General features: G+C 48.0%; 1 protein-coding gene across 1 annotated transcript in view; it reads right to left on the bottom strand.

Moving 5' to 3' along the window:
- LOC102383537 (cytidine and dCMP deaminase domain-containing protein 1-like) overlaps window positions 1-14194 on the bottom strand; it is a 59377-nt gene that overhangs the window by 43164 nt on the left and 2019 nt on the right. The window contains exons 3-6 of the mRNA XM_014519396.2: window positions 12308-12408; window positions 9250-9436; window positions 4423-4851; window positions 588-640 (exon numbers count right to left, since the gene is read on the bottom strand). Coding sequence (XP_014374882.2) covers window positions 588-640; window positions 4423-4851; window positions 9250-9436; window positions 12308-12408 — 770 coding nt within the window. The remainder of the gene's footprint in view (window positions 1-587; window positions 641-4422; window positions 4852-9249; window positions 9437-12307; window positions 12409-14194) is intronic.

Below are 14194 nucleotides of genomic sequence, written 5' to 3'. Positions count from 1 at the left end.
AAGTCCCACGAGGGTCAACGACCCCTGGATTGGGCAAACCTGAAAACTGGGGAGTCACCAAAGTCTGCCAAGGACAGATAAAAGGCAGTGAAAAGTGACCCTCAGGGGCGCCCTCTTGATCTCCAACTCAACCAGACCTGTCCAGCCAGAAGGACCAGCTGGCGACCCCCTTCTGGAGGATAACACCATGTTGAAAGAAGCCTCGACTGGCCATCGACGGCAGACTCCAGCGCTTGTAGGATAAATATACCTGACTCTGTAGCTTGCTACTGTGTGTGTGGGGACCAGCCCCAAGGTTTATGATTTAACTCATTACAGTGTTTCAATCCACCTAATAAACCAGAATTTTAAGGATCCCGAGTTGGACATTTGTAGCCAACATTTTCATACCTACATATTTTAATATGCACCTACCTTGCATAGTGAAACTACCATCTACTTGTAGGTAGAGGCAAAAGATGCTGGGTCAAAGACCAGCCAGGTATCAGTGACAAAAGCTTGAAGAACCAGGAGTGGTATACTTCCTAGTTAATACACTGCACAGAGTGACAAATAAAGAGAATATATGAAGAATTAATCATACTTACAAAGTATCCATTCTGACTGTATAATATGCATCCAACACCTTGATTTGGATCATCTTTTAAAGAAACAGAATTGTGTATCACTTAGTGGTTAGACTTTTAAAAATATTCTGTGTATGTCGTTCTTTAAATATTGAAACAGAATGTAAAAGGCTGTCTGAACTGCTACAAAAACTAACATAGGGCATAAGGTTTATAAATGTTGTCCATTTATAAAGAAAAAAATATGTTGCTAATAGGAAAGTGTCGTCAAATATATAGAAAAGCATATTACATCAGAATAAAACAACCTAATTTGTATCCAAATATTTCTATCTCAAATATATATGGTAAATCCCATACAAACCTTGAAAGAGCAATATATATTTTTTGTACACGTTAATACTGTCTGTGGACAAATTTCAAATATAGCACTACATATGTGGATTTACCTCCATCTACCTTTAACTGACAATGTTATACATTGCCCCTGGCAAACTGTGTGTGTGAGACACATTATTTTAAAGAATAAGTGATTATATGCAATTTATTCCAAAATGTGTGTTGAAAAACACTAACTGATATTTTTCATGGGACAACATCATTTACAAGAAAGTATTCAGAGGCAAACAGATATACATAACACATATGCAGGACTCATGGGGTGGGACAGACATTACACAAACCAGTTTAAGTGATCAGAAACTGGTTTAAACCTATAACAGAACAGACATTCAGTGCACATAAATCCGTTTCAAAATGGCCAAAACTGGTTTAAGATAAACCTAGCTGAATGTAGTATCAGACTTAACTGATTTGACTCAAACTGGTTTATGCAATGTCTGTCCCAGACCCCTTGCTGGTTTAACTTAACCAGAGTCCCCCAGCATCCTGGCATGCTCTCTGGGCTGGGCTCTCTGCTCCAGCCCAGCAAGGCTGGCCCAACCCCTCTGCTCCCCAGCTGGGACAGGGATGGGCAGGGTCAGGGGTCTGGCTAAAAAGGGGTTTAATTCCCCCCTCCCTGTCCCACCAGTGGGGACCCAAGCCAGGTCTGCTGGGCATGCTGGCATGGCCCCTGAGGCAGAGCGGGGCAGAGAGGAGAGTTAATTCTCCCTTCTACCCCCACTGGCCCCGGGGGACCACAGCTGGGTCTACCCGCCCTGACTACCGTTGAATGGCAAAACAAGCTCCCTCCTGTCCTGTCCACTGGATGCCAGAGGGAGAGGGAACAACCCTGGTCCCTGCCCCGCAACAAGGGACCCCACTGGCTGGCATCTGGCCCTGCCAGGTTGGGGCTGGCTGGGGAACGGGCTTCCCTGGACAGTTTGGAGGTGACAGTGGGCTCCTAGCCCAGCAGTCACCACTGCTGCACCCCCTGCCCTGTGCAGCACCCGGGGCTGCAGCCTAATAAGCAGCTGTGGGCTGGCTGAGGTAGGGGGGGGTTCTGCCCCCCTCGCCTGCAGCTGCTGCTGCCACAGCCACCCCACTTCAGAACCACACATGCAGCTCTAACTCCATCTCCTGGATGCCTTAGAAGGCAGAAAGCAACTGAGTAGGAGACTTCAGTCTGGAGGATGCAGCCAGAGCTTCACATGCAAGAAAAAAGCCACTGGGCTGAAGACCCCACCACCCCCTGGAGCAGCTCCTTTAGCCCAGCAGCTTCATCCCAGCTCAGGTTCAAGCCTCTGGGCTGAAGGAAGCTCCCCCAGTCCTGAGTGGTGCTGCACAGTGTGACAGGAGCCACAGCTGGAGGCAAGGGGAAAAAGCCAGCCCTGCCATGCCAAGCCAGCTTACCCTTGCCTGCAGTGGTTTCTCCCTCTCCCATTCTTGCCACTCTGGGAGACAGTGGGGAGGTGGGGCAGGGGGGAGCTTCAGTGGCTACTGCCCCACACGTGGAGCTCTGACTGAAGCCTTCTACCTGGGAGCCCTCCACATTCCAAGACATCTGGGACCTGGAGCTGGAGCTCTATGTGCAAGTCTGAAACTTCCCACCCCCCACCCAGAGTGGTATGGTACAGTGTGACCATGGCAGCAGCAGCTGCAGGCAAGGGGGCAGAACAGCCCCCTGCTCCAGCCAGCCCACGGCTGCTTGTTAGGCTTTAGCCCTGGGTGCTGCAGAGGGCAGGGGGCGCAGCAGGGGCAGCTGCTGGGCTGGGGGCCCGCCAGCAGCTCTGAGCTGGCTGGGGAAGCCCGTTCCCCAGCCAGCCCCCATCTGGTGGGGCTAGATGCCAGCCAGCAGGACCCCTGCGGGGACAGAGGGAGGGCAGGGACCAGAGTTATTCCCCTCCCTCCAGCATCTGGCAGAGGGGACAGGAAGGGGCTTATTCTGCCACTCGGCAGCAGTCGGGGCGGGCAGACCTACCTGCAGTCCCCCGGGGCCAGTGGGAGTAAAGAGGAAAATAACCCCCTTCCCTGCCCCCTCTACCTCAGAGGCCACGCTGGCCCATGGCTGTAGCAGCAAGGGGAGAGCGCCTGGCAGACCCAGCTCGGTTCCTTGCTGGTGGGACAGGGAGGGAATAATTAAACCCCTCTCTGGCCAGTTCAGCCCAGACTGGCCATGCCCCCCAGCACGGCTTCCCTGCAGCCGAGGGCACACTCTTAGTGCCCCCGACTCCTGGCCTGAGCACCTGCAGGCCTGTCTCCGCATGTCTGTACTGTCACAAACCGGTTCAACCTAGGCAGGTTATACTAACCTGCAAAGGTTGAATCAATTCAGGCTCCGGCTTTTTGAGTGTCTGTCCCTAGCCATGGAGTCAGAATTAAGGTTTTCTACCTTTGATGAAAAAAAAATGTTTATATGCGTTATGGAAATATTATCATACTTGCTTTTAATTTGCTTAATATCATTTCCGGAATCTATAACTAAGAAAAACATTTTTGTCACTTAGCAACATTAGCAATTTTATTTAGAAAAATCTTTTTGGGGTCTGAAATGGGAAGGGGGGGAAGGAAGGGGCTTATTCTGCCACGCGGCAGCAGTCGGGGCGGGCAGACCTACCTGCAGTCCCCCGGGGCCAGTGGGAGTAAAGAGGAAAATAACCCCCTTCCCTGCCCCCTCTACCTCAGAGGCCACGCTGGCCCATGGCTGTAGCAGCAAGGGGAGAGCGCCTGGCAGACCCAGCTCGGTTCCTTGCTGGTGGGACAGGGAGGGAATAATTAAACCCCTCTCTGGCCAGTTCAGCCCAGACTGGCCATGCCCCCCAGCACGGCTTCCCTGCAGCCGAGGGCACACTCTTAGTGCCCCCGACTCCTGGCCTGAGCACCTGCAGGCCTGTCTCCGCATGTCTGTACTGTCACAAACCGGTTCAACCTAGGCAGGTTATACTAACCTGCAAAGGTTGAATCAATTCAGGCTCCGGCTTTTTGAGTGTCTGTCCCTAGCCATGGAGTCAGAATTAAGGTTTTCTACCTTTGATGAAAAAAAAATGTTTATATGCGTTATGGAAATATTATCATACTTGCTTTTAATTTGCTTAATATCATTTCCGGAATCTATAACTAAGAAAAACATTTTTGTCACTTAGCAACATTAGCAATTTTATTTAGAAAAATCTTTTTGGGGTCTGAAATATATTTGTGTGGTGCAAAATATTTTTCTGCAAGTTCACCTATACTGATTTGAGTTTAAATTTTTACTTGTGTCTCAGATATAGTATTGGGCTGAAATTCCAACAAATATGATACATGTTTAACAAAAACTAATTAGCTTAGCTCTTCTACTAGGAAAGCACACCGATCCCCTTATTATCCACATAAGCTGCAATATATTTGACATTGTTATTCCCAACAAATTCAGCAAAAACAATAACTCAATTTTCATATTGGTTTGCTATTTTTCTCTGTTCTCAGGAATACTTACCAGATCTGGCAGCTAGAAGATAACAAAGCTGTAATGCGTGAGTGTGCCTTTCTTCCACATCAGTATCTTTTATTTCAAACTTCCCATGAGAGCAGTGCAGCAAGTAATCAAGAGAACGCAATGCATGGTACATCTGCACTTTACATGCATTTGCATGGCCCTTCATATTCAACAATGAACAAATATCTTCCATGTCTTCTGGCACAGTGTCAGTATAGGTAAGCTTGCATTTTGGACACTGCTGTCTTCTGATGCGTCGTGAAATCTTAGACTTCACCATGTCAGAATCTACATCCGGCAAAAAAACACTGCTACTTATATGACTTCTTAGAAACATTTGGTCTACTTGCTTGAGATCTTCCTCGACTTCTTTTTTTTCGCCCTTTATTTCAGGAGAAAATGGCCAGTAATAGACTGAAGCAACTGATCCTAAAAGGGAACATTTAGAATAAGTTATAACAGAGGTGCTTGACCTCTTTCCTATGGGCCAGATGTGGCCCGCAAAGACATGGCATCTGACCCATGGGACTCCCCACAGATCAAGAAATTTTGCAGTGGGGGAGCAGTGGAAATACCACTTCCCTTCCCTGCTTCCATATCTCCCCACGCTGCAGGGTCAAACTGGAGCCAGGCCACACAACCTCCACCACACCCATTGAGGCCAGACCATACCCCCTTTCCACTCCCTGCTGTGAGGCCGCTGGCTGCCCCTTCCCCTCCACCCATGCAGCCAGGTGCCCCCTCTTCCCTCCATGACCACCCTGGGTACCAGATGGATGGACCAGGTACTGCTCATCCAGTCTGCCAAGCAAAAAGGCGGGCACTATAGATTTATAATACCATCCAACAAGTGTTGATGAGTAATACCTGTCTTTTTGGTTAAAATATTGGGCTCGATTATCTCCTTCAATGTGATCATTTTGTACAGCAGCATTGCTGTTTTCTGGGCTCTGAGCCAGTGTAGGATCAGGGCCCTAGGCTGGCCATGACATCTCCTGGTGGCCACTCGACCCCTGCCCCCACTCTGGCTCCTCAGGATACCTTCCCTTGCTACCTTTCCTGCAAAACTTTGAGGTTATTCATAAGATTTTAGGACACTGCCCCCAGGGCCCCAGACTGAGCCCAGTCTATCTTTGCCTTGCACCTTAGACACTATGCTGTGGCCTTGCTGGCCCTATTAGTGCCTCAGGCTACCCATTGCCTTATAGGCAATTTATGGCTTCCTCCAACCCTATAGCTACACCCAGGCCTAACAGATGTTACATTAAGTTGTCCACTGGGCCCTCCAAACCATCCATCACACTCCAGTTGGGCTACTGAACCCCTGGCCCTGGCAAGTCTCGGTCTTCCTTGGGCCCCTGGCCCTAGTTCCTGTTAGCCTAACACACCCCTGGCCCTGGAAAGGCTATCTCCTTTCCCTGAGCCCCTGGCTATAATTTAGCTTCTGCCCCTTTGAACAAGCTTTAGCCCTCATGGCTTAAGCCTGCTATGGCTTCTGAGTCACTGTTGTAGGCAACGTTTTTTGAGTAGATGTGATTATGTGGTTATGTGGTCTTTTATTAGACCAACTGAGTAGTTGGAAAAAAGTTCTTAGCAAGCTTTTGGACGTAATCACCCTTCTTCAGGCATAGGGCATGTCTGCAGGTGGAAAGAAGGGTGGTTGCACCTGAAAGCTTAAGAACTTTTTTCCAACTACTTACTTGGTCTAATAAAAGATATCACATCTACTCAAAAAACCTTGCCTGCCTATGTCCTTAGACCAATATGGCTACAACCAAAAACTGAGTCACTGATGTGGCCTTAGTCTTCCTGGCCTCATCCCAGTTCCCCCAGCCTTCTGGGGTCCCTAACCCCAGAGCGGGATGATTTGGTTCACTCTCAGTCCTCTGGGTCCCTGAACCCAGGGTCAGCTGTCTGATGCTAGCTTTAGCTCTTCAAGCTTCAGCCTAGTTCATTACACCAGCCTCAGCCCCCTGGGTTCCTGACCCCTGGATAGGCCACTTCCACCAGCCTTGGCTCTCTTAGCCTTAGCTTATACCAACCCACAGCCCTCTGGGTCCCTGACCCCAGGCTAGGCTGCTTGCTATGGAGTGCCCTGACAATCACCCCTCTGTGGCCTCGGCACTAGGGCTGTGTGAAGCTTCACCAGCTGTTTTGTTTCGACACTATTTCAACTCATTTCAGGCTTGAAATAGCAAAATCAAAATGAAACGAAGGGCTTCGAAACAGACTCGAAACAAAATGAGGCCAGTCGAAATGTTTTGAAAGCTTCAAAATGTTTTGAAAATTTTGAAATGTTTTGAATTTCAAAGCAGCCTGGTGGTGGGAGGCAGGGCAGACCCAGGGCTGCACTCCGAGCCACAGCCCCATGTGGCTCAGCCCCGCAGAGAGCACAGCCCTGGCTCTCCCCGCCTCCTATGATCAGCTGTGGTGCATGGCCCAGGGCAAATCAGTTTGTGTGGGGACCCGCCACCACCGTGATCCTGGGGCAGGGGCGGGTCCCTGCACAAGCTAATTTGCCCCGAGCCCTGCACCCTCCTCAGATCAGCTCTGGTGCGGGGCCCAGGAAAAATCAGCTTGTGTGGGGACCCACCCCCACCCTGATTCCGGAGCGGGGGCAGGTCCCCGCATGAGCTGATTTGCCCCAGGCCCTCTTGCCACTGGCCCTAGGAGGCAGCGCCAGCCTGCTGCGATCCGGGAAGTAGATCGGGGCCCACACTCCCGGGAGCAGTCCAGCACAGCACCCACAGCCCTCCTGGGTGTGCAGGCAAGCCTCCATCTGCCTGCTGGATGACAGGAGGCTGGTGCTGCCAGCTGGGACCAGTGGCAGCACCGATCTTCCCAGCGCTGGGTGCAGGCTCCCAGGCAGCAGCACCAGCCTCCTGTCATGCAGGAGGCAGTCCGGCACAGCCACTGCAGCCCTCCCAGGGGTGCAGGCAAGCTCCCAATCTGACTGCCAGATGACAGGAGGCTGGTGCTGCCAAACGGGCACAGCCAGTGCAGGGAAGACCCCGGCAGGCAGCATCAGCCTCCTGTCATCCAGCAGGCAGTTTGGGGGGCTCTCCCACACCCCTGGGGGGTAGGGATGTGTGAAACAGCATCAAAACAGCAAAAGAGTTTCAACAAAACAAAATGCAACAGTGCTTTCAAAATGAAACTAAACTCGAAATGAAACACTGTTCCATCGAAATGTTGAAATGGAAGTTGAAGTGGAATGATGCTGTTTTGCACAGCCCTACTCCATACCTCTCCTATAGCCACAACCCAGTCCTCTGGTTAAGCTAATCAAAACAAATGCAAGCACAATGGCTGTACAACAAAAATCCTCTCCATACTGGGTCAGTACTTCCCTGCAAGGTATAAGTCCCCCTTAGCTTTTCCCTCGCAGCTCTCTGAGACAGCTTTGGAGCCAAGCAGACCATCTCATTCAGGAGCTCCTTTCCCTGCATTCTGCAGAGCCAGACTGCTTGCCTGGTCTCAGGTACTGGCCTTAAGTGCCTCCAAAGCCCCATCCTTTCCTGGCAGGTGGTTCTCCATATGATGACCAGCCTGACCTTCTCTGCAGTGGCTTAGTTGAGCTGCTTACAGATATTTACTCCTGGGCTGCCTAGATGTCTTCCCCCTTTGCAGCTTACAGCAGTGCAGCTAGCTCCCAGTATAGTCCCTCCCCCTGAGGTAGTTCCTAATCCCAACTGTTACTGGGCTGTTTGTTTCCCAAAAGCTAGCCCTTGCTCAGCTGCTGGTCCCACCCAGCAAACTTAACTTGGTGCAGCATCCCCTTAAAATCACAGGAGCCTCTGGCTCCCCGTTACACTAGCCTCAACTTCAGTGTACAGCAGGGGCGGGCAATCTGGCCTGCAGGCTTGATCTGGCCTGCAATGGGCTCCATTTCCCAGCAGCCTCTGCCTGCATGGCTGGGGCCAGTGTCCATGGCAACACATTGCAGCTGCGGCTGAGATCTCCATGGAGACCAGACCCAGCCATGTAGGCAGGGGCTGCTACGAAATGGAGTCTGGCTGCCAACTAGATCCACCATTTTACCCACCCGTGGTGTAGAGGAATAATGATTTAGACTCCACCCAGCAGCTACTACATCACACATCTGCCCCAGTGACTGGTAGAAGGGGCCTGGCTGGGAAAACAAGCTAAGGCCAGGTTGGTTCTACACACCCTACAGATGGTTCTGGCATGACATGGTTCTGGTACCCAAGCATGGTACAGCATGGATCCAGCCTGGCCTGGGTCCCGCAGCATGGGCTGATCACGGCGGTTACCCCCCACCCCTCCCTCCATCAAATCTTATCTGACTTTCCACTCGGATGGATGGAGGGCAGAGAACAGTCAAAGAGTCACCAGGCTGGAAGCTGCATAGGTTTCCTGTTGGGGGCTGGGTGGGCTTACTGCTCAGCCGCTAGCTCTTGCCCAGCTACCCCTGGGTCCTGCTGCCACTGGCACCTTGTCATCTTTGACAGGCAGCCACACACAGATAATCATTCATTTTCTAAATTCTGTAGGGGCCCCGCAGGCTGGATAAAAAGGCCTGGTGGGCTGAATCCAGCCCGCAGGCCATATTTTGCCCACCCCTGGTCTATGAACTCAGATCTATACTGCATGCTATGAGAAGTAAAACTTTTGTCCCTAGCAGGTGAAGCTTTCCCCGGACAAGTAACCTCACTTGTTTTAGAGACTATGTGCATAACAATGGATTTGCCAGATTAAGGCACAAACAACATTTTTTTTAGACTTTATATTCCGTGCAGGATTATTTCTGAATTAACTACTCAAACTAAATGCCTGGTAGCTTCAGTGAGTTGCTATATTCTTTACCTTGAATGAGAAAAGTAGCACACATAGAACAAGGTTTCCTGGACAAATACACAGTGCAGTTACTTAACGAACGGGGAACATTCAGGACGATTTGTTGCACAGCATGTAGGTTTTGTGTGGAGCAGCCCATTGCCATCACTCTGTGTATTTTGTCTGCCTCACATACCACAATACCAGTTTTATTGAACTGAAAGAAAACATGTATTTTACTACTCATCTGCTGATTTACAGTTTGAAGTAACTATATTTTAAAAAGCAAATGTTACAGATTATGCTTAGAGACCTACAAACTCACAGCAGAAGTGGGCTGTGTGGCAGCTCCTTTAATATTGCAGGTTCCCCTGTGAATCCTTCCCCCAACCAGATCCCCACTGACTAGTGGAGGGGCCCTGCCACACACCCCTGATTGGCAGGGAAGTGAAAACCGCAGTTTTAAATATGGCACCGTTTTTGCCTCCCGGCCAGTCAGCAACAAACAGCAAGGCTACCAGGACTCCTCAGCCAATCAGCAGTGGGGGGAAAGGGGGCGCACAGGGCAACCTGCAAGATTAAAGGATCTGCCATGCATCCCACTTCTGCTGTGAATTCAGTAGGTCCCCAATTATGCTGCACAAAATTTATGCACAGTAATATCTGGTTAATTTATTATTCCATGCATAGGGACTAGGAATGATGGCAGATTATCTAAGAATGGTTAATTATCAGCAATAGCCATCTTCAATGCTTTGTAAGGTATATTTTGCATGCCATACCAAAACACAGAAAAGAACATACCTCTGGGGTTCATCAATATTTCTCAGAGAAACATACTAGCATAGTTAAAGCAACTAATATTATTCATATTTTACTATCTGATCAACATGGTATACATTAATAAAATCTATTTAAGAAAAAGTATTTAAAATTGTAGATTAGATATTATACATATCAATGCTGCTTTCTTATCTAAACTGTTGTTTTGTAAAATCCTCCAAAATAACTTCCTTTCCTATAAAAGCAAGTTCACTTTAAGAGATGTGGATCTTAAATGAGTAAATTGTAATTCTTTACATATTCACAGATGAAATAATGATAGGATGCATTTAAACTGAGGAAGTAAAGATACAAGGTCAAACAGGAATGTCAGAAATTTCTTCCTAGAAAATGTTAATACTTTAGGGCATTTTTACATGTGCTTTAGAGGTAGGGGGTGCACTTTAAAGTGCCCCGAGTCTCCCATGTATCAGCATCCTCATGCTTCAAAATGGCACCAAGATTGCTTTATCTGGAGCTTGTCAAACAAGGTTTAGTTAAAGCGCCCACACTGCCATTTTGAAGTGCAGGGACGCTGATACATGAGATGCAGAGGCTGACGGAGCACAGTTATTACCATGCTCCAGTGAGTGCTCTGGGAGACATGCTCCACAAGGGAGGGGTGGGGGTGGGGGACACTTTAATTAGCACAGGTCTGAGAGCCATGCTAATTAAAGCACCCAAAGCCTCATGTGTATCAGTGTCCTTGTGTTGAAAAATGGCAGCGGGGCGCTTTGAACTAAAGCTAATTAAAAGAACTATTAATCAAGTCTGCTCTGATGTGCTGTAATTACAGCATGTCAGAGCAGCCTCCCTGCACATGTATAGGAGCCCTATGTATAAGAACACCAGGCAATCATTAAAGGAGTAAGTGCAAACACTTCATCAAGCCCAAGCACTCACTCTAGCTTTGCACTTGGTGGCTTTAGGGGACAGTGAGGAAGGATTCTGCTTCTCAGGCCACAAAGTCTCTACTGTTTTGTTCATGCTCAACAGAGAATCCCACCTTTGCTCTTCCCCTTGTCGACTCAAACCATCAGTAAATCCTTCTGCAGGCTACTAGTGAAGAGCTCTTTTGGGATATTGCTTTAAGGCGAGTAAGGGGCTATTAGGGGATGAAGTTCTGTTCTGCTGTGCAACAGAACTACAACTAGATTAACTATATCTAGGACTGTTTTATAGCTCCTATAGTAATCTAATGGACTTAATAGCTAGGACTAAACAGTACTGATTAGCACTGGTAACTTTTAATTGACATTATCAAGGATTTTAAGAGATTACATCTCCATCAGCAACTTGGACGAGGGGGTTGAAAACACATTGTTCAAGTCTGCTGATGACACTAAGATGTGGTGCGGGGTGGGTACACTTGAAGGGAGAGGCTGCAATTAGATTTAGACAGACTATAAAAGTGGGCAGATGAGAATAGGATGGGGTTCAACATAGATAAATGCAGGGTGCTGCACCTTGGGAGGAGGAATCCACAGCATACATACAGGCTGGGGAGTTCCCCTCTATGCTTTCAAGAGGCGGAACAGGATCTTGGAGTCATTATTGACTCCAAGATGAACATGAGCCGCCAATGCCAGACTGCAGCCAGCAAGGCCAGTCATACCTTGTCATGCATCCAAAGATGCATCTCAAGCCGGTCCAGAGAGGTGATACTCCCCCTCTGTGACATTGGTCAGGCTGCAATTGGAGTACTGCATCCAATACTGGGCGCCGCACTTTAAAAAGTATGTGGCCAGCCTGGAGAGAGTTCAGAGGAGGGCCACCCATTTGGTGAGAGGACAGCAAGACAGGCCCTATAAGGAGAGACTGAGGGGCCTGAACCTGTTCAGCCTCGGCAAGAGGAGGCTGAGGGGGGACCTGGTGGCTGCCTACAACCTCATCAGGGGAGATCATCAGCAAATAGGAAAAGCCCTATTCTCCCCTGCACCACCTGGGGTGATGAAGAACAATGGTAATAAGCTGATGGAGAACAGATTTAGGTTAGAGATCAGGAGGCAATATTTTACAGTTCGGGTGGCCAAAATCTGGAACCAACTTCCTAGGGAAGTGGTCCTCGCCCCTACCTTGGGTAAATTCAAAAAGAGGTTAGATGATCACCTGTCTGGGGTCTTGTGAACCCAGCATTCATTCCTGCCTGTGGCAGGGGGTCAGGCTAGATGATCTGTTCAGGTCCCTCCTGATCCTAACTACTATGAAACTATTAGTCCCTTTAATTGGAAAGAAACACCTTTGACAGTGATATAGCATTACATACCTTTTCAGGTGCATTATTACATGCTGGAGATTTCTCCATATGAAGAGCTAGAAACATATACATATCTTTTTTCTTTCCTATACGTGCAGGAGGATAGTAATCTATATAGATTCCAATAAAGAACAAGACATATTAACAGCTACATTCAAAATGTTCCCTGATCCATGACTGTTAAAAAGAAAATGTCAAATATTGTAAGTTAGGTGATCTATTGCATACCTATTACACAAAGCGTTTGGACTGAAATCCTAGCCTCAAATAAATTCAATGGGAATTTTGCCATATGTGTAAATGGTGATAGATCAATAACTTGCAAAAAGTGAAAGAGAAGGTGAGAATCCCTCAAACTAGTTGCTGAACAATCTTACAGCATGAACACCACCTGTACAAATATACAGACTCTCTCTCTCTCTCTCTCTCGTGTACACACACACACACACACACACACACACACTTCATAACCAATCAATGACAAATGGGAAGTGAAAGCATCTCGTACACACACACACACACACACACACACACACACACACACCACATAAACAAAGGAAGTGAAAGCATCTCGTGCACACACACACACACACACACACACACACTTCATAACCAATCAATGACAAATGGGAAGTGAAAGCATCTCGTGTGCGCGCGCACACACACACACACACACACACACACTTCATAACCAATCAATGACAAATGGGAAGTGAAAGCATCTCATACACACACGTACACACACACACACACATTTCATAACCAATCAATGACAAATGGGAAGTGAAAGCAGTCTTATTAATATAACACAAATAAGAAGAATTTACAATAGCCCAGAAATCATTTATTGTTAGCTATTGTGTATAATTGTATACAATAATAATAATAAAATAAAATACAATAAAATAAAATAAATACTTGAAAAAAAATCCCTATTTAGTTCAGATCCCATACTAGAGGCCTTATCTGGTAGAATACATGGCTTGCCTCTTTTTTTATTTAGTTAGACCAGTGGTTCTCAACCTTTTTAGACTTCGGACACCCCTCATTAGACTTGAGGCACCCCTCAGAAAATGCCAATTCTTCATTTTCACTCGTTTTTTGACTATGGGAAAATAATAGAGCAATGTTTCTGTTGCAAAAACCTCAGAAAGACCACAACAGGTCAGAATGTTTTTAACACTATGGATTCTCATTTGAAAAGTTTTCCAACTATTTAGTTGGTCTAATAAAAGATATCACATCTACTCAAAGAACCTTGTCTGTTTGAAAAGTTTGGTTTTATCTTCTGAGTTATGTTTGCACACCTAACAGTGCTAGCACTGCACTTTTGAAAGGATCTCACATCACCCCAAGGTGCTATGGCACGCTGGTTAAGAATCACTGAGTTAGACCTACATTCTAGTGGCAATCAGTTTGACCAGCCAGAGACAGCTCACATAGGTGCTGGGGTGGTACATGCAATGCAGGATGGGGTTTGCAGCAATGGAACCATGAAGGAGGTGGTGCAGTGGGGTGTGGGAGAGGAGCACATGGGAGACCCAATGGGGGGTGGGGTGCATGAGGGAGATCTGTAGTGGGGGTCAGGACCACTGGGAAGACCCTACAGCCTGCTCCCCAGCTTCACCCAGCTTACCTTAGCTTCAAACTCCAGCCCTCGCCAGGCCTGGAGCTTCCACCTCTGTTTTTGCCTGACTGGGCTGGGCTGGCACTTCTACCACTGTCTTCCCTGGAGCTGAAGCCAGAGCCACCCCAAAGGGAAGCAGCAGGAGGTGGAGAGGACAGGCGGAGGTGGAGAGGACAGGCACAGGGGCCGGGGGAATTGTCTTGAATTCAATGCGCACTAAGCAGGGCAGGAGTGCTAAAAAGCCCCCATGGCTCAGCAAAAGCATCCAG

Source organism: Alligator sinensis, unplaced genomic scaffold (genome assembly GCF_000455745.1).
Source record: "Alligator sinensis unplaced genomic scaffold, ASM45574v1 scaffold957_1, whole genome shotgun sequence".
NCBI classification, from domain to species: Eukaryota; Metazoa; Chordata; order Crocodylia; family Alligatoridae; genus Alligator; species Alligator sinensis.
This window is presented reverse-complemented; position numbering and strand designations above follow the sequence as displayed.